The sequence below is a fragment of the Eutrema salsugineum genome, unplaced genomic scaffold (genome assembly GCF_000478725.1).
Source record: "Eutrema salsugineum unplaced genomic scaffold, Eutsalg1_0 scaffold_7, whole genome shotgun sequence".
NCBI classification, from domain to species: Eukaryota; Viridiplantae; Streptophyta; class Magnoliopsida; order Brassicales; family Brassicaceae; genus Eutrema; species Eutrema salsugineum.
Window position 1 is genome coordinate 302,789 of NW_006256486.1, and position 22,517 is coordinate 325,305.

Genomic DNA, 22,517 nt, shown 5'->3' on the forward strand with positions numbered 1-22,517 from the left:
ATATAATATTTTTGAAACTAGATGTTATCAGAATTAACATTTGCTCACACAAATTTATTTGAAAACGTTAAGAAGTCATAAATTGAGGATTTTTTCTTTTTTGCTAAAAAGGTAACACTTGTAGAATTTTTTTCTTTCAAAGCCTATTCTCTTTATTTTTAATCCTTACATACACTATGGTTTTGATTGGTAACTTTGCGGAATGGCAGAATTGCGGAAAAAATCTTGTAGAATAGATTAAGCGACTTATAAGTCGCTTTTCTGCGGAATGACTTTTCCTTTGTATTTTTGTTAAGCAAAAACGCAGTCTGCGTTTTTGTGTGTATTTTTTTATTACGCGGATTTTTGTTGATTGACAAAAAATCTGCAGATTACCAATCAGAGCCTATATTACTAATCTGCGGATTTTTGTGTGTATCTTTTTATTACGCGAATTGTGTTTTTAAACACAATTCTACCATTCCGCAGATTACCAATCAGAGCCTATATAAAAAATAAAATATACGTATGCGTAAGTGGGCGTGGGAGAATCTTTGGAGTCGAAAGAGCACAAAATATGCGCTCGTGCGGTAGAGTATACTGACAAAATTGGTACCCGGCCCAACCCTACGGCCCACACGCGTCAAAACCGTTTCCGGCTTTTCATAAAACCTCTTTCGATTTTGAATTCTCTTATTATCTCTAATCTATCTATTTAATTTTATTATATAACGTATAATAATAATAATTTGATTCCCTGTCTTTTCCCTCACCATATACTGTAGTTATTTCAAAGTTTCCCGACCTTGTCGTCATTAACATCGGATATCACACAAGCTAAATAATTTAAAATAATACTCTACTTTGCCCATTTTCTATGTGTATAAACTATGTTATACGTTAATACTTCGAATATTTTGTTTGTCTTTGTCCCCTAATCTTTACATGTGAATGTCACGGATGTTTGGAATGAATGTTATATTGGATGTTTTATTTATGTAGTACAGTAATGATTTCATTTTCAAAACGTAGCGTTATTTCGAATGAGATCATGAAAAAACTTGCTCAGCTTATTCTAAATAGATAAACTTGCTTAACTTAATTTATTCCTAATAATATACCTCGATTAATAAAAAAAATGTACTCTGTAAAGCACTTAATATAACGATCGAATAGCTAATACAGCTGTACATATGGGCTAGGATAGAAATTAGATAAAATGCGACGGTTTGCCAAAAAGTTAAGCGGCAACTATATAAATGAAGACAAAACGCGGGGCCACAAAACTAATATACAAAAGGAAACGAGGACCAAAGGCAAATTAAGAACTATATTTGTTAAAATTTTTGAATTTAACAAATAAGCTAGTGCTTCGTGCCGTGTAGGGTTAGAAAGTTGCATTAATGCGTAGAAACATACGAGAACTGAGGGGAAAAGTAGGCCTTTATCGTGAATATCGTCAAATTTATCATACTTTATTTTCTTGTGTAGGTTAGACCACAGACTACTATTTATATGGTAACGAGAGACCTAAATATCTACTATCAAACGTGCCGGGTAATTTATATAACCCCAAAAAAAAGTATGATAAAGAGTGATAATAATATAATCGGAACACTAAAAGATATCGAATCCAAGTGTTTGACTATAAGTCCCATTTAAAGATTTATCTCCAACGGGCCAAAAAAAATTATTAGCAAGAAAACATTTACAAACTTCTTAGAGTTTGTTTCTTTCCCCTAAAATGAAAATAATTAATCCAATGTAACATTTGAATTTGTGGAACATTTTATCAATGCAAGAAAATTAATAATTAGGTAGGGATTATAAAGAGATAATTAATCTTTAGTATCATGATTATGTTTTCTCTTCTTTTCTGGAGGATTATGTCTTCATTTATCTGCTTTTCCTTTTGTTATTCTTTCTTTCTTTCTTTGCCATTTTGTTTATTACTAAATTTTTGTTCTCTATTGCTTTTGCAATTTTCCCGCAAAGAGAGAGTTTTTTGTGTGTGTGTGAGAATAAATAATTAATAAAGAAATCATTCGCTTTTACAATTAAACCTTTGATATTTCTTTCCAAACAGAAAAACCCAATCAGCTCCCATTTACGCAAGATAAGAAAGGATAATTCTTTTTTTTTTTTTGAAACTTAATAATTCTTTTTCTTTCCAATTTTTGTTTTCCGGGAGATATCTAGTTTTGTTCCTGGAAAAATCACTTTTATTCTTCTCTTTTCTGGGTGATGGTCGTGCAAAAAAGAAAGTTTCCTCTCTATGTAAGCATTTCTCTCTCACTACGGAATCTTAAACCCTCTGATTTTGGAAAGAAAAAAAAAATCTAACTTTGGTTGTTTTGAATCCGACCATCTCTGCAACATCGTACTTGAGCAGAAACAGTATCTAAAAAACTATCTCTGTTGTCTTCTTCATCAGCGAAATCCTCTCTCTCTCTCTCTCTCTCCTTCTTCCGTCACCGTCACAGTCGTCTCTGTCAAACTTAGGTTCTACTCTTTGTTTCTTCCTCTGCATCTTTTCGTCTTCTTCTTGAACATGGTTTCATATATAAATCATCTTTTTTTTTAATTAAAAAAAAAGATAGTATCTTTGTTGTTTTTCTGAAAGCTTACTCTGTTTGTTTTTCTCTCCTTCTCTTTGGTTTCTCAGAGTTGCAAGATCTCTACTTTGGAAGCTCTGGAGGAACTGAGAACAGTAAATGAACCAGAGCAAGAAGAAAGAAGATCTTTACTCCTTTGAAACATTCCATTCAGGGGCAGAAGTCCTGAGCTTGGAGGAGTATCAATCTCTTTAAGGCATTTAATCGAACACTTGGTGGGGCCAATGAAGCAAAAATGGCTGTTATTGTTGATCCTCTGTTTTTATGCAACTTTTCTGGTGATGGGCACTCATGGAAAAAGGCTAATCAGCGACGGCGACTTCAACGAAGCTGCTCTGTTGATGTCGTTCAAGCAACTCTCTGTAAAGTCTGATCCTAACAACTTTCTGGGTAACTGGAAATACGGGTCGGGTCGTAGCTTATGCTCTTGGCGAGGCGTTTCTTGCTCTGACGACGGCCGAATCGTCGGATTGGACCTCCGAAGCGGCGGACTCACCGGAACTCTAAACCTAGTTAACCTCACGGCGTTGCTCAATCTCCGGAATCTTTACCTGCAAGGAAATGATTTCTCTTCCTCAGGAGAATCGTCTGCTTCTGATTCCGGCTCCAGTTGCTATATTCAGATTCTGGATTTGTCTTCGAACTCGATTTCTGATTATTCAATGGTGGATTACGTCTTCTCGACATGTTCAAATCTGGTTTCGGTAAATTTCTCGCACAACAAGCTCGCCGGGAAATTGGGTTCTGCTCCGTCGTCGTGTAAGAGTTTGACGACTGTTGATCTCTCATACAATATCTTATCGGAGGAAATCCCGGAGACTTTTATCGCGGATTTTCCGGCGTCGCTGAAATATCTCGATTTAACTCACAACAATTTAACTTGCGATTTTTCCGATCTCGGTTTCGGGATCTGTGGGAACCTCAGCTTCATCAGTTTATCACAGAACAATATCTCCGGCGATGGTTTCCCGATTTCTCTATCTAACTGTAAATACCTCGAGATGTTGAACATCTCTCGGAACAATCTCGCCGGAAAAATCCCCGGCGGAGAGTATTGGGGAAATTTCCAGAATCTGAAGCAGCTCTCTCTCGCACACAACCGTCTGACCGGCGAAATTCCACCGGAGCTTTCTTCACTCTGCAAAACCTTAGAGATTCTCGATCTCTCCGGAAACGCTCTCTCCGGCGAGCTTCCTCCACCATTCACCGCCTGCGTCTCATTACAGAACCTTAACCTCGGAAGCAACTTCCTCTCCGGCGATTTCTTAACCACCGTCGTGAGTAAAATCCCCGGAATCACATATCTATACGTGGCTTACAACAACATCTCAGGCTCTGTTCCGATTTCACTCACCAACATTACAAACCTCCGTGTTCTTGATCTAAGCTCAAATGGTTTCACCGGAAATATACCGTCTACCTTTTGCTCTCTGCAAGACTCGCCGGTTCTTGAAAAGATTCTCATAGCCAACAATTACCTCTCAGGAACACTTCCTATGGAGCTTAGCAAATGCAAAAGCTTGAAGACGATCGATTTCAGCTTCAACGCTCTCACCGGTCCGATCCCAAAGGAGATATGGACGCTGCCGAATCTCTCGGATTTGGTCATGTGGGCGAACAATCTCACCGGAAGAATCCCAGAAGGTGTTTGTGTTAAAGGAGGAAACTTGGAAACTCTCATCCTCAACAACAACCTCCTAACCGGTTCAATCCCTGAGTCAATCTCAAGATGCACCAACATGATTTGGATCTCTCTTTCAAGTAATCGTTTAACCGGAAAAATCCCAAGCGGCATCGGAAATCTTTCCAAATTAGCAATCTTGCAGCTTGGGAACAATTCCTTGTCCGGAAACGTCCCACGTCAGCTCGGGAACTGCAAGAGCCTGATCTGGCTCGACCTTAACAGCAACAATCTAACAGGAGACCTCCCTGGTGAGCTAGCTAGCCAAGCCGGGCTTGTAATGCCAGGGAGTGTCTCAGGTAAACAGTTTGCGTTTGTGAGGAACGAAGGAGGAACAGATTGCAGAGGTGCAGGAGGGTTAGTCGAGTTTGAAGACATTCGTGCAGAACGTTTGGAGCGTTTTCCAATGGTTCATTCGTGTCCAGCGACACGTATATACTCAGGCTTGGCAATGTACACTTTCACTGCAAACGGAAGCATGATCTACTTTGACATCTCTTACAACTCCGTGTCCGGTTTTATACCGACAAGTTACGGTAACATGGGCTATCTCCAGGTCTTGAATTTGGGACATAACCGTTTAACTGGAACCATCCCGGACAGTCTTGGAGAATTGAAAGCCATTGGTGTTCTTGATCTATCTCACAACGATCTTCAAGGGTACTTACCTGGATCGCTTGGATCGCTTTCTTTCCTCAGCGATCTTGATGTCTCTAACAACAACCTCACAGGTCCAATCCCATTTGGAGGTCAGCTTACAACGTTCCCTGTCTCGAGATATGCAAACAACTCTGGTCTCTGTGGCGTTCCCTTGCGTCCCTGCGGCTCAGCTCCTCGGCCTCTTACCTCCCGTGTCCACGGCAAGAAGCAAACCATTGCAACCGCTGTGATCGCTGGAATCGCGTTTTCTTTCATGTGCCTTGTGATGCTGGTCATGGCGCTTTACAGGGTGAGGAAAGCTCAGAAGAAGGAAGAGAAGAGGGAGAAATACATTGAGAGCCTTCCAACTTCTGGAAGCTGCAGCTGGAAGCTCTCTAGCGTTCCTGAACCGCTTAGCATCAACGTTGCTACGTTCGAGAAACCACTGAGAAAGCTTACTTTCGCGCATCTTCTTGAAGCCACAAACGGGTTTAGCGCAGAGACTATGATCGGATCTGGTGGGTTTGGAGAAGTCTACAAGGCTCAACTCAGAGACGGATCTGTTGTAGCGATCAAGAAGTTGATCCGAGTCACGGGGCAAGGCGACAGAGAGTTCATGGCTGAGATGGAAACAATCGGAAAAATCAAACACAGAAACCTCGTTCCGCTTTTGGGATACTGCAAGATCGGGGAAGAGAGGCTTCTTGTCTATGAATACATGAAATGGGGAAGCTTGGAAACTGTTCTTCACGAGGTATCCAAAAAAGGCGGAATCTTTCTGAATTGGGCCGCGAGGAAGAAGATTGCCATTGGAGCTGCAAGAGGTCTAGCGTTTCTGCACCATAGCTGCATTCCTCACATAATCCACAGAGACATGAAGTCGAGCAATGTTCTTCTAGACCAAGACTTGGAAGCACGTGTGTCGGATTTCGGGATGGCGAGGCTAGTTAGCGCTCTAGACACGCATCTGAGCGTGAGCACGCTCGCAGGTACTCCAGGATACGTCCCGCCGGAATATTACCAGAGTTTCCGGTGTACGGCCAAAGGGGATGTTTACAGCTACGGAGTTGTGCTTCTTGAGCTTCTCTCTGGTAAGAAACCGATAGATCCAGGAGAGTTTGGAGAAGACAATAACCTTGTCGGGTGGGCGAAACAGCTCTATAGAGAGAAAAGAGGAGCTGAGATTCTCGACCCGGAGCTTGTAACCGAGAAATCAGGCGATGTTGAGCTGTTTCATTACTTGAAGATCGCGTCTCAATGCTTGGACGATCGACCCTTTAAGCGGCCAACAATGATTCAAGTGATGGCCATGTTCAAAGAGCTTAAGGCTGATACAGAGGAAGACGAAAGTCTTGATGACTTTTCGCTTAAGGAAACTCCTTTGGTGGAAGATTCTCGAGATAAGGAGCCTTAATATCGAAGACTGAGTATGCTCTGTTACTTGTTTCAAATTTTTTGTGTCACTGTATATAACAGAAGAAGCTTGAGCGAGACGGTCAGATTGAGCAGAAGTGGAAGTAGCCATTGAAGATTTATTGTAGTTGTTAAGCTCGCTTTGAGGGTTTTTGTATTTGGTTAACTTGTAATACACGGTAAGAGAAGTTCTTCATTTTGAACTTTTATAACTTTCCATTTAATAATGTGATGTTTTCTTGCGTTCTTTCCAAACATCTTGAGTCAGATTTTATTTTTAATTTGTTAAACGATTGTTAGAAATTTATCATTTTATCTGCTGCAAAAAGTTTCCCTTCCACCATCTTCATTTAACTTCTGCAAATACTTGTATGCTTTCCTTGTTCCTGAAAGAATACAATAAACAATATATTCAAGTTCAACAGTATGACGTAATCTAACAAACCATGAAATAAACACACACATAATTTGGAACTTTTTTTTTTAACAAGACAAATTACTACAAGTTTACAACGTGAAAAGTCAACAAAAGTTAGATTAAAAATAATATAAAGTTTGGGTTTTTATGAAATCAGTTTGGTTTCTGATTCAGGATTGAAATAACGAGATCCATGGAATATGAAATACTAAAACGGGCTATTTATGGGTCGAATTTAAAATCCCAGTGTAATGTGGATTATGTGGGGACCATATGCTCAAAGTCACATTTCACCGGAAAATATGATTATGCCAAGTGCAATACTAGAAAAGTGGGGACCATATGCTCAAAGTCACATTTCACCGGAAAATATGATTATGCCAAGTGCAATACTAGAAAAGGAACCCATTAACTAAGTGTTGACTAACAAAATCTAACCAGTGATGTAATCTACACCCTTTTTTTCACCTGAATGTAACAAAAATTAATATATCACTCATGGTGATGGTAGATTGGTAGTAGTAGTGGATTAGCAGTTTCTACCGGTTCAGAAGTTGTTTTGTAGATGTAAAGATGTAAATTGGAGATTAGTTCCCTTTACTCATGAGATTATGATGAAGGGCATATTACGAACTTGGGTTATATTTGAGTGACGTCTTGGGTTTGAGTTATTTTGTTTCTTTTTACGAAAGTTATCGTATCATTGTTTAGGATTTATTCATATCTTAACTACTTAGATTTCATAGATTTCTTTAGATTCTCTATTAGTTATAAGTACTCGACACCTCCGTTATTGTAAGGACGTTGAATTGATATTGAAGTTTTTAAGAGCTTTCGAGCACTGTGAAGAGTATTCACATCTTTTACTGATTTAGTCCTCGTTGTCGACCTCTAAATCAGTTTCTCTACAGCTTGTGATCGAACTTCGTCGATCCCTTGTTGTTATAGCTTCCGCTACTCTATCAGATTATCTAACAACTCTCTTTTTCTAAGAGATGACAGGCACAAACGGTTTGGTTTTACGATATTCTAGATTTCTTAACATTCATATATATTTTTGGTCGAATTATATGTAAATGTAACATTCAAACTTGGAAAACTACATCGACTAATTTGTTTTATATGTTTTATATACTGATGCGAAATGCATCTTTCTGGTCAGCTCCAGACTCCAACTCTTGTGTCTTGGATTTGGAGGTAGTTATTAAAACTAGAATGTATAAAAATTAATATTCACTTGAATGTATAAAAATTAATATATCACTTGAATGTATAAAAATTAATATTCACTTGAATGTATAAAAATTAATATCTCACTTGAATGTATAAAAATTAATATATCACTCATGGTGATGGTGGTAGTGGATTAGTAGATTCTACGTACCGGTTGAGAAGTTGTTTTGTTGATGTAAAGATGTAAATTAGAGATTAGTTCCCTTTACACGTTAAGTTATCTAACAACTCTAGATTATGATTTTACGATATTCTAGATTTTTTATATGTAACATTCAAACTTGGAAAACCACATCGACTAATTTAATTTGTTTTATATACTACGTAAAAATGTTCTTTAAAATATTACCTACGAAAAGGGAAAAGAAATTTAACGAAAGTTACTGAGTGGCCGGGGTGAACACCAACGCTCACTAGATCCATAATATGAGGTTTGATTCATTAGAAACTGTGACATACTCACACAGAAAAATGTATTGGCAATGCCAAATTAATACAAAAGTTTTCTGATTAACATGGTGTGAATAACTCTCTTGGCAAGAGTTTCTCGTAAGTCCACCTCGGACAAACACTGAAACACATGAACCAAAGTTTAATAAATTGTTCTCAAACGCGTTTAAGCCTTTTCTATCCCAAAAGAAAATAAAATCTATTCCTAAATCCTAATACTATGTAGTTCGTGGTTGTGGATTATATTTTAATTGTTAATGGTCAATGCATCGACTTACCTGTTATGGCTATTTTGAGATAACTATATATTCCTTTTAGAATTTGTGCACTTGCCATATTCCTCGGTCAACATTTTTTTGGTTCTATTTATGTTATTTCCACATTTGTGTTAACCACTAAAACACATACCCGTATTTTAAAACTGAACCAAAAATAAACCAAAATTTTGGTTAATTTACAAGGTCCAGATCAAACCAGTGGAACCGCCAACCTTAAAATTGATAAGAAATACAGCAACCACTTTCAAAAGTTCACAGATATTCTAATATATATTATTTTAAATTCGACCATAATATATATTACTTCAATAGTTTTAAGAACGTCAAAAGATATTGACAATAGTCTTTAAAAAGAAAAAAAACACTAAAGACAATTTAAAACACGCTAAAATATCATATAAGATATAAAACTAGTTAATATATATAATTAATATATAATTATTATGGTAATATATTATTTTATGAAAACGATATAACGGATCTAAAATTGATTAAACTTCGATTTTATTAACTAAATTATACGTATAATCTCGATTTTTTAAAAAATATGTTAGATAATAAATATATAATCGCAGTAATATTATGTCTAATTTATATATGTTATACTAATAATAATTACTTGATGGTAAAAACAGCATAATTTAAAATAAATTAAAATAAACGTATAATTTTGATATAAAACTAGTTAAAATATATGAATAACTTAAAAAAATTTTAAAAGATTAGATTCTAAATAAATATAATCATTATAATATATTATTTTTTTGAAAATGATACAACAAATTTAAAATTAAATAAACTGTACGTATAACCTTGATTTTTTAAAAAAATATTAGATAATAAATATAAAATCGCGGTGATATTATATCTAGTTTATATATGTTATATTTATAATGATTACTTGATGGCAAAAACGGCATAATTTAAAATAAATTAAAATGTATATATGTACTTTTTAACTGAGTTATTAATAAATATTAAATCATAGTGATAGTCTATTTAATTTAACTTTGTGATATTAATAATCACTTATCAGAATGCTGTTTTTGAGTTTAATATTTTAAATTTTTTGATATATCTTGGTTACGTAAATTATGAATTTAAAAAAAAATTAAATTAGTTTTTGTTTATTATTCTACAAGAAAGTAAAAAGTCGAATTTCTTTTATTTACATCATGCTTTCGGTATTGTTTTGATAAACCCAAACCGAAGTAAACCCCTCGCATAAAAACCAAAAATCGAAAAAAAAAAGAAGTAATAAAAACTTCTTTAGGCATTGTTGACACTTGGATGACGATGTTTGACCATTTAAAATTGTTACCAAAGTAAATGGTGACGAATTTTGTTATATAAGAACACCATCTTCCTCCTAGCTAAGTGCACACATCTCTTTTTTCTTCTTCTTTTTTCTTTTTTTCTTCTTCTTCTTCTTCGTTCGGCTAAATTCCTCTCAAGAAAGAGGTCTCTCCTTTACATATATAATGCTTTTTATTAAATAACCTAATCATTCGAATTCTCCCAAATTATATCACTTTTACACAATATTCCAAACTGATATATTTCGTCTTCTAACTCTCTTTTGTTTTCGTTGTGTGTGTTTCTTGACATCCAAGTGTTCTCTAAAAAAAAAAACAAAAAAATGATCGATCATGATGGAAATTTCATGGAAACGATATCGTTTTGGGCTCCACCGTCCAGTCCTAGCCCAAGAACGATTCTAGAGATGCTGAATCAAACCGATAATGGTATAAATCCAATCAGCGAGATCTTCCCTCAAACCAACTTATCAACTTATCATCATCATCAGTCTGAACAAAGATCTGGTCTCGGCGAGAGAGTAGCTGCAAGAATAGGATTTAATCTTCCTCCACTAGACGCAGAGAACATCAGTCCAATTTCTGCATTTTTCAGGAACTCGACGACTGTTCCTTCTCCTGTCGTCGAAATCTCTCCAGGATTCAGCCCATCTGCTCTGTTGCTATCTCCAGATATGTTCTCTAATTCCTCACAGGTAAATAACAATGTCTTTTATGTATGTTTTTACGATTGTTTTATTTTATAATTCGTGTTTAAATTTATATTAATTATGATTTAACATTTAGCCCAAAAAAAATTATAATCATATGATAAATTAAAAAGGTTGAATAAACAAATGATTAAACAAATATTTGGGAATGTAATTAATTACGTATGTTATTTTAAAATGATTAGGTGGAAAAAATATAAGTAGTAACATTATCTATCGGTAAACACAGAATCTGTAATTTCCTTTTTGTTCACGTTTGACATTTATTATACCTATTTGAGTTTTTTTTTTTTTTGGGGTCAAATACCTATATGAGTTTACTATTTACAAATGATGTCTTCATAATAAAACATTTTACCTTTATATTTCATTTCACCGCCGAATAAAATTTTACGCAAAAATTTACAAATTTTACAAATGATGTCTCCATAGTACTAGTATTATGTTTGGTAATGTATTTTTCAGATTATCCCTTCGTCTCCGATGGCCAACGGCGAGACGGTGGAAAGTTGCGGTGACAACGACGAAACGACGATGATATTCAACAACGATCTTCCTCATCAGCCGCTGCACGTTGATCTGCCTCCTGAAGAAGGTAATAGAGTTGCTTGTGTCTCAAGTTTGCTTCTATTTTGTATTTTTCGAATCTTTTTATCGGTTCTTTTTTTTTTTTTACATGTGAAACAGGCTCTGATGGTATTCCAACGGAAGAGTCCGTTAATATCCCATCTCATGAATCTCTTGCTGATCCCATTGGTGCTCCTTTAAACGCATCTTTTGAATTTGAAATTGTTGACCAGACCGATATCATCAACAGGGGCGGAGGTAGTGAAAGAGTAATGGGATCACGTGCCCTTACTCTTTTTTTTATTTATTTAAATATTTAAATAAATTTATTTAAATTACTTTTAATTTAGTGATAGAAAAAAAATTGTCTCCAACTAATTTTGTTTATCATACTTATAAACTTATGCTCCCAACTATTTTTTTTTAGATCCACCACTGATCATCAACATCAATAGCGAAAGCGAGGACGAGGACGAGGATGAGAACGAGGGCGAGGACGAAGAATACAACGAAGATGAAGATGTAGACGAAGAAGAAGACGACGACATTGTTGCTGAACTAGAAGTCGAACCTTCATCTCCAAAGAGAAGGTCCAAACAGAATTAGTTTAACATATCATAATCGATAATACTAATTAAAGAACATCTCAATTTTAATTAAACCAAAGTTAATGACCGAATTCTCTTGCAGGAAATTTGAGGTATCAAACATGATTGGAGCGACAAGAACAAGCAAGAACGAAAGGGTCATAATTCAGATGGAATGCGAAGAAGACCTTCCTGACGATGGTTTTCGCTGGAGGAAATACGGTCAGAAAGTTGTCAAAGGGAATCCAAATCCGAGGTTGTCATTTCACCATGTTCCTAGCTCTTTTTTTTTTTAATAACCAATTCGATGCTAAATCTTAAAAAAAAAAGATATTTTTTGTGTTTTGGTATAAATTAATGGTAATGGCAGGAGTTACTACAAATGCACGTACAACGAGTGCCAAGTGAAGAAGCATGTGGAGAGAGGAGCAGACAATGCGAAGTTAGTGGTGACCACATACGATGGGAAACACGAGCACGCTGCACCAGCTGCACGCATTAGCCATTCTGGTCCAAGGAGTCGGTCCGGTTCATCATCAGTGACTCAAGATTCTACCAATCGAACCGCTCGGTTAGGCAGGCCGCCTTCTTCGTCTCAAGCCATGATGAGGCCGCTCTCTTCTTCTTCGGCCCCACAAATTGATATGACACAGTTCTATATGTCCGGACTCTCTAGGCTGCCCACTTTACCGGTTAACCAGAATACTGGTTCTACGTACCGAAATGATGAACCGAATGTGATACCGGACGGCTCAGAGGTCTACAAGGGGATCATGCATCGGCTATCTCTTGAGTTTGGTCTCCAATTTTAGGTGCAAACCGTTTTCAACAACAACTAAAAAGAGTTGATTTTTTTATTTTTTTTTAAATCCGTATCCGCATTGATATCATCCCTTATACAATAATATACAAGATATACAAAAACTTGTACTCATCAGAGCTTATTTTATGATTTTTAATGAATGTTACTCTTTGTGCTGAACGGTTTAATTTCTAATAATTTGAGTTAGAAATGCCTAATTAAAAAATCGAAAATCGGATCAAGGAGTTTTCTTTAAACCGATCGGTAATGACTCGGACAAGTCGGTAAGGATACGACTAGCCTTGCGTCCAAACACCGCTCGTCTTTTTATTCGTGTCAACGGCTCAAAAGGGGAAGAACATGAACAAATTTGAGATTCTGGAATTGAATTGAATTGAAGTGGGAGAAGAGATAGAGAGATAATTCACCATGGAGGAAGTGACGAGATCTGTGTTAGCAGAGGAAATACTGAAGCGTTTAGATCTCGAGAATCTCTGTTCCGTCGCCTGTGTTTCCACCACGCTCCGCTCCGCCGTTGTCTCCGGCGTTCTCCCTTCTCTTACCTCTCTCGATCTCTCTGTAAGTCTCCGATCCTCTATAATTCCGCGTTTTTTCTCTCTTGGAAATTGATGAAATTTATCGACTTTCGTTCCCTTGTGTTGTTAGGTTTTCTCTCCCGACGAGGAAACTCTGAATTACATGCTGCGTGGTTGCATCGGACTCAGGAGCCTAACTCTGAACTGTCTCCGCCTCAGCGTTGCTGCTGTGCGTGGGGTTCTCGGGCCACACCTCCGGGAACTTCACTTGCTCAGGTGTTCACTTCTTAACTCCACCGTCCTCAATTCCATCGGGAGCCTCTGCCCAAATCTCCGGTACAATTTCCGTTTTCCCCATGATAGTGCGATAGGTGACTCAATGAATTCTCGTGCTTGTGGGCTATATTTATTTCTGCGATTTAGTAGTTTGATAGACTGAAAAAAAATGGAAAATTTGATCCCTTTTTCTTTGACTTAGGGACTATCGATCAATTCCATATATAGAGAGAGCTATGATCCGGTAGATGATAGGACGTCTTTTTAGTTTCTGGTTCTCATATTAGACTTTCACTAAAAGAATCGAAACCCACCTGCTGATAATTTGTCTTTCCTTGAAGGCAAGCGTTTACGTGTTTGAGATTAGCTATGGCTTTTTGTCAATCATACAGAATTGAGTTTCTTTCTATAGAGCATTGAAGGTATGAAAGTCAGCTAATTTGGTTTTATAATTACAGGGTTCTTACGCTGGAAATGACAGACCTGGATTCACCCGTTGTTTTTCAATCAAACCTGACACAAATGCTTAATGGGTGCCCGTATCTGGAGGTAATTTCTTAAAGCTTGCTGAGGGATTGGTCCGAAGAAGCGAGAAAGTGTGAAATTGAATTGGGTTTTTATATTCTTGTGATGCTTGCAGTCTCTGCAACTAAATATCCGAGGTATCCTAGTAGATGCCACCCCTTTCCAGTCTGTTAGATTCTCCTTGCCTGAAACCCTCAAAGTTCTAAGGTTACAGCCATTGCTCGAGTCCGAGGCAATTCTTCTCATGAACAGATTCAAAGTCTCCGGAAGTTGTTTATCTAAGGCTGATTATAGTGCCTTGCTTTCTCCTTCACCTTCTTTGACTTTGCAAAGTCTGTCTCTTGTACTGGACTTGATTTCTGACAGGCTAATCATAGCTATCACAGGTTCTCTTCCTCAACTTGTCAAACTGGACCTTGAAGACCGTCCTGAAAAAGAGCCATTTCCTGACAGTGACTTGACTTACACTGGGCTTCAGTCTCTGGGTTATTGTCAGCAACTCACAAGCCTCTCTCTAGTTCGAAGTTGTTACAACCGCAAGATATCATTCAAGAGAATTAATGACATGGGTATATTTCTCCTTTCCGAGGCTTGCAAAGGTTTAGAGTCAGTGAGACTTGGCGGGTTCCCAAAAGTCAGCGATGCTGGTTTCGCATCGCTCCTTCACTCGTGCCGGAACCTGAAAAGGTTTGAAGTTCGAGGCGCCTTCCTGTTGTCTGATTTGGCATTCCATGATGTCACAGGATCTTCTTGTTCTCTCCAAGAGGTCAGGCTCTCCACGTGCCCTCTCATAACCAGCGAAGCCGTGAAGAAACTGGGGTTGTGTAGCAATCTTGAGCTGCTCGACTTAGGAAGCTGCAAAAGTATATCAGATTCTTGCCTAAATACTGTTTCAGCCCTCAGAAAGTTAACTTCTCTGAATCTCGCAGGAGCTGATATAACAGACAGTGGCATGCTTGCACTTGGTAAGTCGGATGTTCCCATCACGCAACTCTCCCTCCGCGGCTGTAAGAGAGTCAGTGACAGAGGAATTTCCTATCTGTTGAACAGTGAAGGAACAATCAGCAGAACATTGTCAACACTTGATCTCGGTCACATGCCAGGAATCTCAGACAGAGCTGTACACACAATCACGCGCTATTGCAAGGCTTTAACAGAGCTAAGTCTTAGGAGTTGCTTTCACGTGACAGATTCTTCGATAGAGTGGCTTGCTACAAGGGAAAGACAAGCAGAGGGAGGAAGCAAACAGTTGAGGAAGCTCAACGTCCATAACTGTGTGAGGTTGACGACTGGAGCACTGAGATGGCTGAGCAAGCCGTCATTTGCAGGTCTCCATTGGTTCGGATTGGGACAGACACGGTTCGCTGGTCGTAAGGAGACAGCTAGGTTCCGCGAGCAGAGACCCTGGCTCACGTTGTGTTTTGATGGGTGTGAGCTTGGATGCTATGATGGTTGGGAATTCCACACGCCTCAACGCCATTGAGGAAGCTCGTCGTCTAACTAGTTTATGTATTGTATAAATTCTAAAAATCGTTCAGAAAAATGATTCAATGTACAAGAATGTGTAATTTATTTGAAACTTTTTATTTTCTTTAAATTATATTGTAACTAAATTTAAGTGTCGTGGGTTATAGTTGAAATTAATTCCAAAAATGCACAAAAAAAGTGACAAAACGATTGCATAAAACTAAAAAAAAACAATTGGAAAGGCAAAAGGATTCAAGTGCCTATATGTTAGCCTTAGCAGATGGCAACATATACTTAAAATCTGGAGCCAAGCCAACTACTAAAGATTTGACTTATATGATTGATTAAGTAGTTATAGGCTAATTAAGAAAAACAAGCTAGATACCCATATTTCTGAATTAATTAATTGAAGAGGCATTCACATATCTACAGACTACACATTAACGACAAATGTAACCTGAATCAACATCACGTGTCGGTCTCACAAACCGAACACCCGAAAACCAGAGTGTTGTCTTCCCCTTTACAATTCGTTTTTTGGATTCTTTTTTAGTTCATTACAATATTCTCATCTGTATATATTTCTAGTTAGTCATATTTTCTATTAATATATATAGATTTACATAGAATCCAAAAATACATCAAAAATCTTTATATATGTAATTTAGTCATAGTTTACATCAGATATTTATTTCAACATAAGTAATATGAAGAACTAACTAACCAGCTGAAATACTTGGTAAGGAAAATTATTTGACCAGCCAATAGATTATAAAACTTTGGAAAATGTATATGAAAAAAGAAAAAGTAAAAAAGTCAAGACAAAAATAGATTGAGATTGATGGATGGAAGTAAAAAGAGAGTGGGTGTGTGTACAAGAGCATGAGGGATTGCTTCTGTCAGTAAGCATATGAAATATATAGATTTCAACTCAAACCCTAAATCCTTTTTCTCTTCTTTCTTTTTCCTTTTCATCACTACAATTTTTTTTTTCATATTCATATATATATATATATATATATATATATATAACTTAATTTGGTGGGTGAGGTTTAGGTTTCTATCCACACGCAAAAATCGCCTTTCAGCTCATGACGACGTACGTCATCTTCTTCCCGTCTTTGTTACATATTAATTTCACCGTCTTGTCATAAGTAATTATTTGATGTTTGATCTCTGAGAAAAAAGAAGTGTAGGGCTACAAATGTTTTCGTTAAAAAAAGTATAGGGCTATGCATATATTATCCATTTCCGATCATATTATGTGTATACTTATAACATATTATAGGGCTATGATCACTAATGTTTTCTCCTATGTTAGCATATAGTTGGCTTTATGATGAAATAGTCAGTGTATTTTTCTCAATGAAATAGTAATTTGTAACGTAGATATATTACCTTGGAATACTAATCAATGTATTTGCTACATTTATATATTAAATCACTTATATACAGGAAATGCCGGTAAAAATAAAATAATCAATCAAGTTCGCAATTGTTAATATATGTTTATGTATGCATATAAATGTATCATAGTGCATGGACTCGTGTTCCTGTATATGGTTTGATCAGAAAGATCCGATCTAAATTTGATCATTACATTTAGAATTCAGACCCAACTAGACGCGTGTGCGTGTAGGTGTATAGATATGTGTGCAATGTTTTAGTCTTATTTTTAAATAAGATAGTAAATGTGTTAGGGCAAAGAGTGAACAAAAGGGTATGAAAAAAAGGGAAGAGAAGGGAGGCAACGAGACACGCGAGACGAGAGAGATACCTATGAACCACGACTTGTGTGTTTGTGTTTCATTAATTAAAATTATAGCATGATTAACTATGAAATCAAAACAGCCTTTCATTTCAATTTAAATCTACCGTATAACATAACTATAAAAAAACACACCCATTTGTTTTATTTTTGACAACTTTGATGCTTTTGTTTCACCCGACAAATCGGCACCTTTTAGGGTTTTCATTACCTGTTTCTTCCCCAAAGACAAATCCCTTTTTTCACCCCATTATTTTACTATCTCTGGATATAATATTAATTACTTTGAATGGAGTATAAATAATCGATAAGTACCTTTCTCGGAAATAACGAAAACGCATCATTTTAAAACTCGACAAAGAAAAAAGAATTTTCGGGAAACAAGAGGAACCCAGTGGTTGTTTGATTATTCCTCTAAGATCTCTTCTGTCGACATTAACCCTAATAATTAATTAAACAAAGGGTTTCTCTTTTGGCATCCAAATGGTGGTTTCTTAGTAGTCTAAGTAAGAATTATGGTACTCATGGTAGATATTAATTAGTTTTATTACTTCAATTTTTTTTAACCTTGACTTCTTCAATTTGTTGGATAGGTGGCTTTCGTCGACGTAAAAAGAGAATTGGCTTCAGTCTTTCACAGGAATATACAGCTAAATATTATATATACTATAATTTGTTTGTTAAGTATCAGAAAAGACTAGCTTCTTCCATTTGAAAATAACTGATGTTTAATATTTTTGCATACAGATTAAAAAAAAGCTTATTATTAGTTTTCCCTATATAAAAAGCATCTTTTATTATCCACCTAGATACAATTTAACCACTGATAAAACAAACTGTATGATATAAATGATCATAAAACATAGAAAATAAATTGCAATGAAATTTAAAAACATCATATAATCTGAGATAATTTTTATCTATAAAACATCGAATATTTTGAAACGAAATAAATATATATATATATATATATATAAGATGTAATATGGGTTTTCAACTTATTAAGAAGCTGCTAATTCCGAAAAGGAAACATAAAAATGTTCTTAATAGTTTTGTAAATATGTGAAAATGAAAATTAAAACGATATGTATTGTGAAACCTCTGTTAGCGCACTAGTATATAAAATCCCACACACAAAAGTTTGGGGACTAGAAAGAGATCTTCTAAATGATTTCAAATTGAGTGCTCCTCCCTTAACACAAACTAAATAAAAACTCCTATATTGCTAAATTGTCATTTATAAAGTTTAGCCATGAACGAATAATTAACGTCTTAGAGTTATCTACACTTCGATACGGCTCAGTATTTTTTCAGAGTGTAATTGTTGGACCCTGAAATTAGATATTCTTTGAATGGACATATTTGACTCTTGATTGAGGAGTTGTTTTATGAAGATCTTGGTGTTAAACCCATAAAGTCAACTCGGAGCTGATCAGCTGCTTCAAATTCGGTTTAGAGTTAGTTTTGGAACGCATGATGGATTAATGATGTTTTTTTTTCTTGTATCATTTGATAGTTCGGATTGACTAATGAAGGGCTTGTAGGCTTAGAAAAAAAAACTAAACAAAAAACTAAAGTATAGAATTGTGATACAAGAGGGCGGTACTCTCATTCTCATATATATATTATCATCACGACTACATATAAACATAATACTAAAATAAATAGAAAACAAATTAAAAAGCATGAGAAAGTGGAATCTCTTAAAAGATCGAAGAGACAGATTAACTACTCTCTCGTGCTGATTATATTATTAAACTGGTTGAGTCCAAATAAGGCCATTTCCACGAATTTAAAGGTCTCTTTAAATTTATAACTATGACGTGACTAATTTAAATCAGACGATTTCAACCAATTAGTTATTTAAAACTCTCACCTACTATTAAAATTTACCATAATCATATATAAATATAATATAGAAATTTAAAATACATTTGAATCATCAGTGGATACATATAATAAATCTTAAAAATGCATCCAATATACTAGTGGATCGACTAATTAATCAAATTAAATTAAAAGAAAATAGATAAAATGGGAATATATATGTCAAAACGATACACCTAAGATTTGAGTTTGAAGAAAAAAAAATCTTAGTAGGTTAAACACAAAAGATTAGGTTGTCTCTTTGTCTGAGCTTCCCAAGAAAGTAAAAGTCACACGTCCCAAGATTCCTTCGCCGGAGCCACCGTCCTCCGTCGTCATCTACAAAATGATCTTTCTTGCCCTAACAGCAAAAATGATCGATATTCTTTTTCTCTATTAAACCTAACTCTTAGGTTTTCTTCTTCCGATCATTTCCACGATGAAACAAAGAAGAGAGGACGATTTTGCCATCCAAGAAACAAAGAATTGTTAAGAAACTGAAGATTATAACCTTCTGAAGGATAATGGAGTCTAAGAAGAAGCTTAGCTTGAGAGAAAGCAAAGCTTCCTATGGGAACGTTAACGAAGCCAAATCTCTTCATAATCTCTTCCCAGATCTCAAACCTCCGATGTCTTTGCTTTCTCTCCTCCGCTTTCGCCGCCACAACATCCAAAATCTCTTTTCCGAACCACCGTTGCTCTAGGGTTAGCCTCTCTCGGCTATTCGGCGGCAAAGTGGCTTCCAGCGAATCAAAGATCGCCACGTAATGATCCACAGCTTCTGCGAATCTGTTCAAGAACGAATGATCTCCGTGGTTGGCTTCTCTCTCTGCCATTGTCACGATTCTAGGGTTTAAGCTCTTGATCGCCGACAAAAAGTGACCGATCATATCTCCGTCGTCGTTAGAGAATCTGTGGAGGAAGTGAACGCAGTTTACTGCGATGGTCTCTCCTTGTACGGCGGAGAGAGCTAACAATCGGATCTGTAGCAAAAGTCCGGCGAGATCTTCTTCAACGATCACAAGCGTGTGAAACTGAAACTGAAGACCTAGAGAGTTAGCAAACCGAGTTAAACGGTCTCCGGTTCGGTTTAACCCGGTAACGTCTCGACCACAACCGGTTATGCGGAGAGATGGAGGTGGACTGTTAGGGTTTGATGATCTCTCAGCTAGGGCTTGCATCAGTGGAGGCCATTGAAGCCCTTGTGAGATATCTAAATCAAGTATATGTAAAGCTCCGTCACCGTTTGTCTCCGTCGCGTCGAGGATCGCTTGGTTCGCCGTCAAATGACCGAACCGAATAAAAGGCGTTAGTTGGTTCAGCCAAAGATAGTAACAAGACTCGAATTCGGAGTTGTTGTTGTTCTTGGTTCGAAACAAGAACTGTTCTTTGCATACACTACTTGTAAACACCGTGGAGCTAGTCATTTCGTTCGTTGTCCACGTGGCAACGTTTTCAGCCGTTGGATCTTGTTGTTGACGGTTGATCCGTATGGACAAGGCTTTTGAGAAGAGGTGGACGAGCCGCTCGGTGGAATCGCCGTAAGGAGAAGAGTTTGCGGAGAGGATCGAGAGCAAGTTCTGAGCGGCGGAGAAGTTTGACTGAGAGACGAAATCCGCGGCGGTGAAAAGGAGACGACGGAGGTGATGTGAGGCGGAGGAGGAGGCGGAGGAGGAGGCGAGGCATAACGGAGGAGGAGGATTCTCGGTGGTGGTGGTGGCATCTTCGGAGGAGGAGCTAGAGGATTTGAAGGAAGCAAGCATTTGAAAAGATTGAAAGATGCTTTTGGTTCATATGATAGATTCGTTTTCTCTCTCGATCAAATGAGTCCTTTTCAATGGGTAATAATAAATATTATTTTTCTTTACCTGAAGGTATATTGCTTGCATTATTATAAATAAATTCCACATTAGCTATAGCATGTGTGTACACGCATATATATATATATATATATATATATCTATACACATAACACAAATCTATGGATAGAGTTGAAGATGGACCGACCAAACCATTCAAGGGTCCATGAGAATCCTCAAGCCGGTTTTATGATTAATTAAAAATTTACTTTGTTTATATATCTCACGTAGCTTGAAACAATAGTTGAGTAAAAAACTATACAAAGTACAATCATTAAATTCTTGTGTTTGAAGTTTAGTTTGAAACATATATATACATTTAACATTTTCTCATCTTGTGTTTCAATTTTACACACTAAATTCTAAGACCAAATTTGTTTCAGTTCGGTTTATTAGAATTTAGCACACTCTTGAATCCTTTTCTATCTTTGCAGCCAAGGAATCTTTCATTTATTTATCGACGTGCACTAAATATAATAAAGCAATTGCTGTATTAGTATATTTCCCCACAACAATAGATACTAATTAAATAAAAACACAAATAAAAAATATAAACTAAAACAGTTCAACATCAGTCGTATACATAATATTTTCTGCATTCACACGCCTTCGTCGACAGGATAATATATACTTATGTGAGTATATTTGTGCGGTGGATGGATCGTGAAGGTGGCCCACTGTGTTAATTGATTATATGGCGTTTGCAGGAATTATGCTTATAGGTTCCAATATTAGATGCGTAAAATAGGAATTCTCGCTGAGATTCTGATGCCGAGGATGCCAATTTACGAGATCTAGCTAAAAGAAATAATTTTGTTTACAAATAAAATAAAACAATCATATAAGATGAAGGAATCTGATAATCTTGGGATGTACAAAAAGAAAGAAATAGCTTTGCTTGCAAAATCGAAAAGGTAACCCCAAATTGCTAATTATTACACTTTCTCATTTATTGGATTTACCAAAATGGAAATGCTGCGACCCTTCAAGTGAAAAGGATTCTCTCTCTCAGACTCTCACTACATTATGTATGTATATAATTAGAGCATCTATAATTGGATTGGCGACTTTATTGCTCATGTCATCATATCATCTTGTACTATATATACGAAGCATCTTATCGAATGATAAATGCATTTACATACACTTTTTAATATAAAATCTTACATACATAGTTCCACCAAGGAGAAAGATGCTTTCAAAGTTCATGACTTAAATCGTTTGGTGTATGCATCACAGTGGCTCGTAAGTATTCCTGAATTATTCATTCTTCTTGCTATAAACGATATTTTCTTATCCTCGAACCGGTAATTCATTCACGTAATTATATTTTTGTGTATGTGGTGGATTTTCAGAGAAAATTATTATATATGGGAAATCATAGTATTTCAAATTGGATCCTAGTCAAATCAACTTAATACAAAAACTAAAATATAAGTAAGTGATATAAATAAATAGTGTCTGCATTAAATGAATAATAATTAGGAGCTGGTAGAAAGAGTAGTAGTCGTCAATGAGGACAAAGGAGATGG

General features: G+C 36.4%; 4 protein-coding genes across 7 annotated transcripts; 3 read left to right on the plus strand and 1 right to left on the minus strand.

Moving 5' to 3' along the window:
• The first annotated feature begins 2,218 nt into the window (after positions 1-2,218).
• On the plus strand, positions 2,219-6,574 carry LOC18011447 (serine/threonine-protein kinase BRI1-like 1). 4 transcript variants are annotated; one of them, XM_024150477.1, is made up of 3 exons: positions 2,237-2,256; positions 2,372-2,481; positions 2,645-6,574. In XM_024150477.1, the coding sequence occupies exon 3, from the start codon at positions 2,819-2,821 to the stop codon at positions 6,326-6,328; it is 3,510 nt and encodes a 1,169-aa protein (XP_024006245.1). In that variant the 5' UTR covers positions 2,237-2,256; positions 2,372-2,481; positions 2,645-2,818; the 3' UTR covers positions 6,329-6,574. The 4 variants fall into 4 exon arrangements, with proteins under 4 accessions (XP_024006247.1, XP_024006245.1, XP_024006246.1 ...); XM_024150478.1 differs by having other exon boundaries at positions 2,240-2,256; positions 2,414-2,481; XM_024150479.1 differs by lacking the exon at positions 2,372-2,481 and having other exon boundaries at positions 2,219-2,256.
• A 3,771-nt stretch (positions 6,575-10,345) lies between these two features.
• Positions 10,346-12,698, plus strand: LOC18011436 (probable WRKY transcription factor 10). The gene is made up of 6 exons (XM_006392556.1): positions 10,346-10,717; positions 11,198-11,327; positions 11,420-11,557; positions 11,727-11,889; positions 11,990-12,142; positions 12,257-12,698. Exons 1-6 carry the CDS (start codon positions 10,346-10,348, stop codon positions 12,696-12,698), a joined length of 1,398 nt encoding a protein of 465 aa, XP_006392618.1.
• Positions 12,699-13,072: 374 nt separating this feature from the next.
• On the plus strand, positions 13,073-15,622 carry LOC18011431 (F-box protein At-B). Its single transcript, XM_006392557.2, has 4 exons — positions 13,073-13,267; positions 13,355-13,560; positions 13,959-14,049; positions 14,141-15,622. The coding sequence occupies exons 1-4, from the start codon at positions 13,118-13,120 to the stop codon at positions 15,506-15,508; spliced, it is 1,815 nt and encodes a 604-aa protein (XP_006392619.1). The 5' UTR covers positions 13,073-13,117; the 3' UTR covers positions 15,509-15,622.
• A 3,868-nt stretch (positions 15,623-19,490) lies between these two features.
• Positions 19,491-20,916, minus strand: LOC18011376 (scarecrow-like protein 18). Its single transcript, XM_006392558.2, has one exon. It carries the CDS (start codon positions 20,887-20,889, stop codon positions 19,555-19,557), a length of 1,335 nt encoding a protein of 444 aa, XP_006392620.1. The 5' UTR covers positions 20,890-20,916; the 3' UTR covers positions 19,491-19,554.
• Between the last annotated feature and the right edge of the window lie 1,601 nt (positions 20,917-22,517).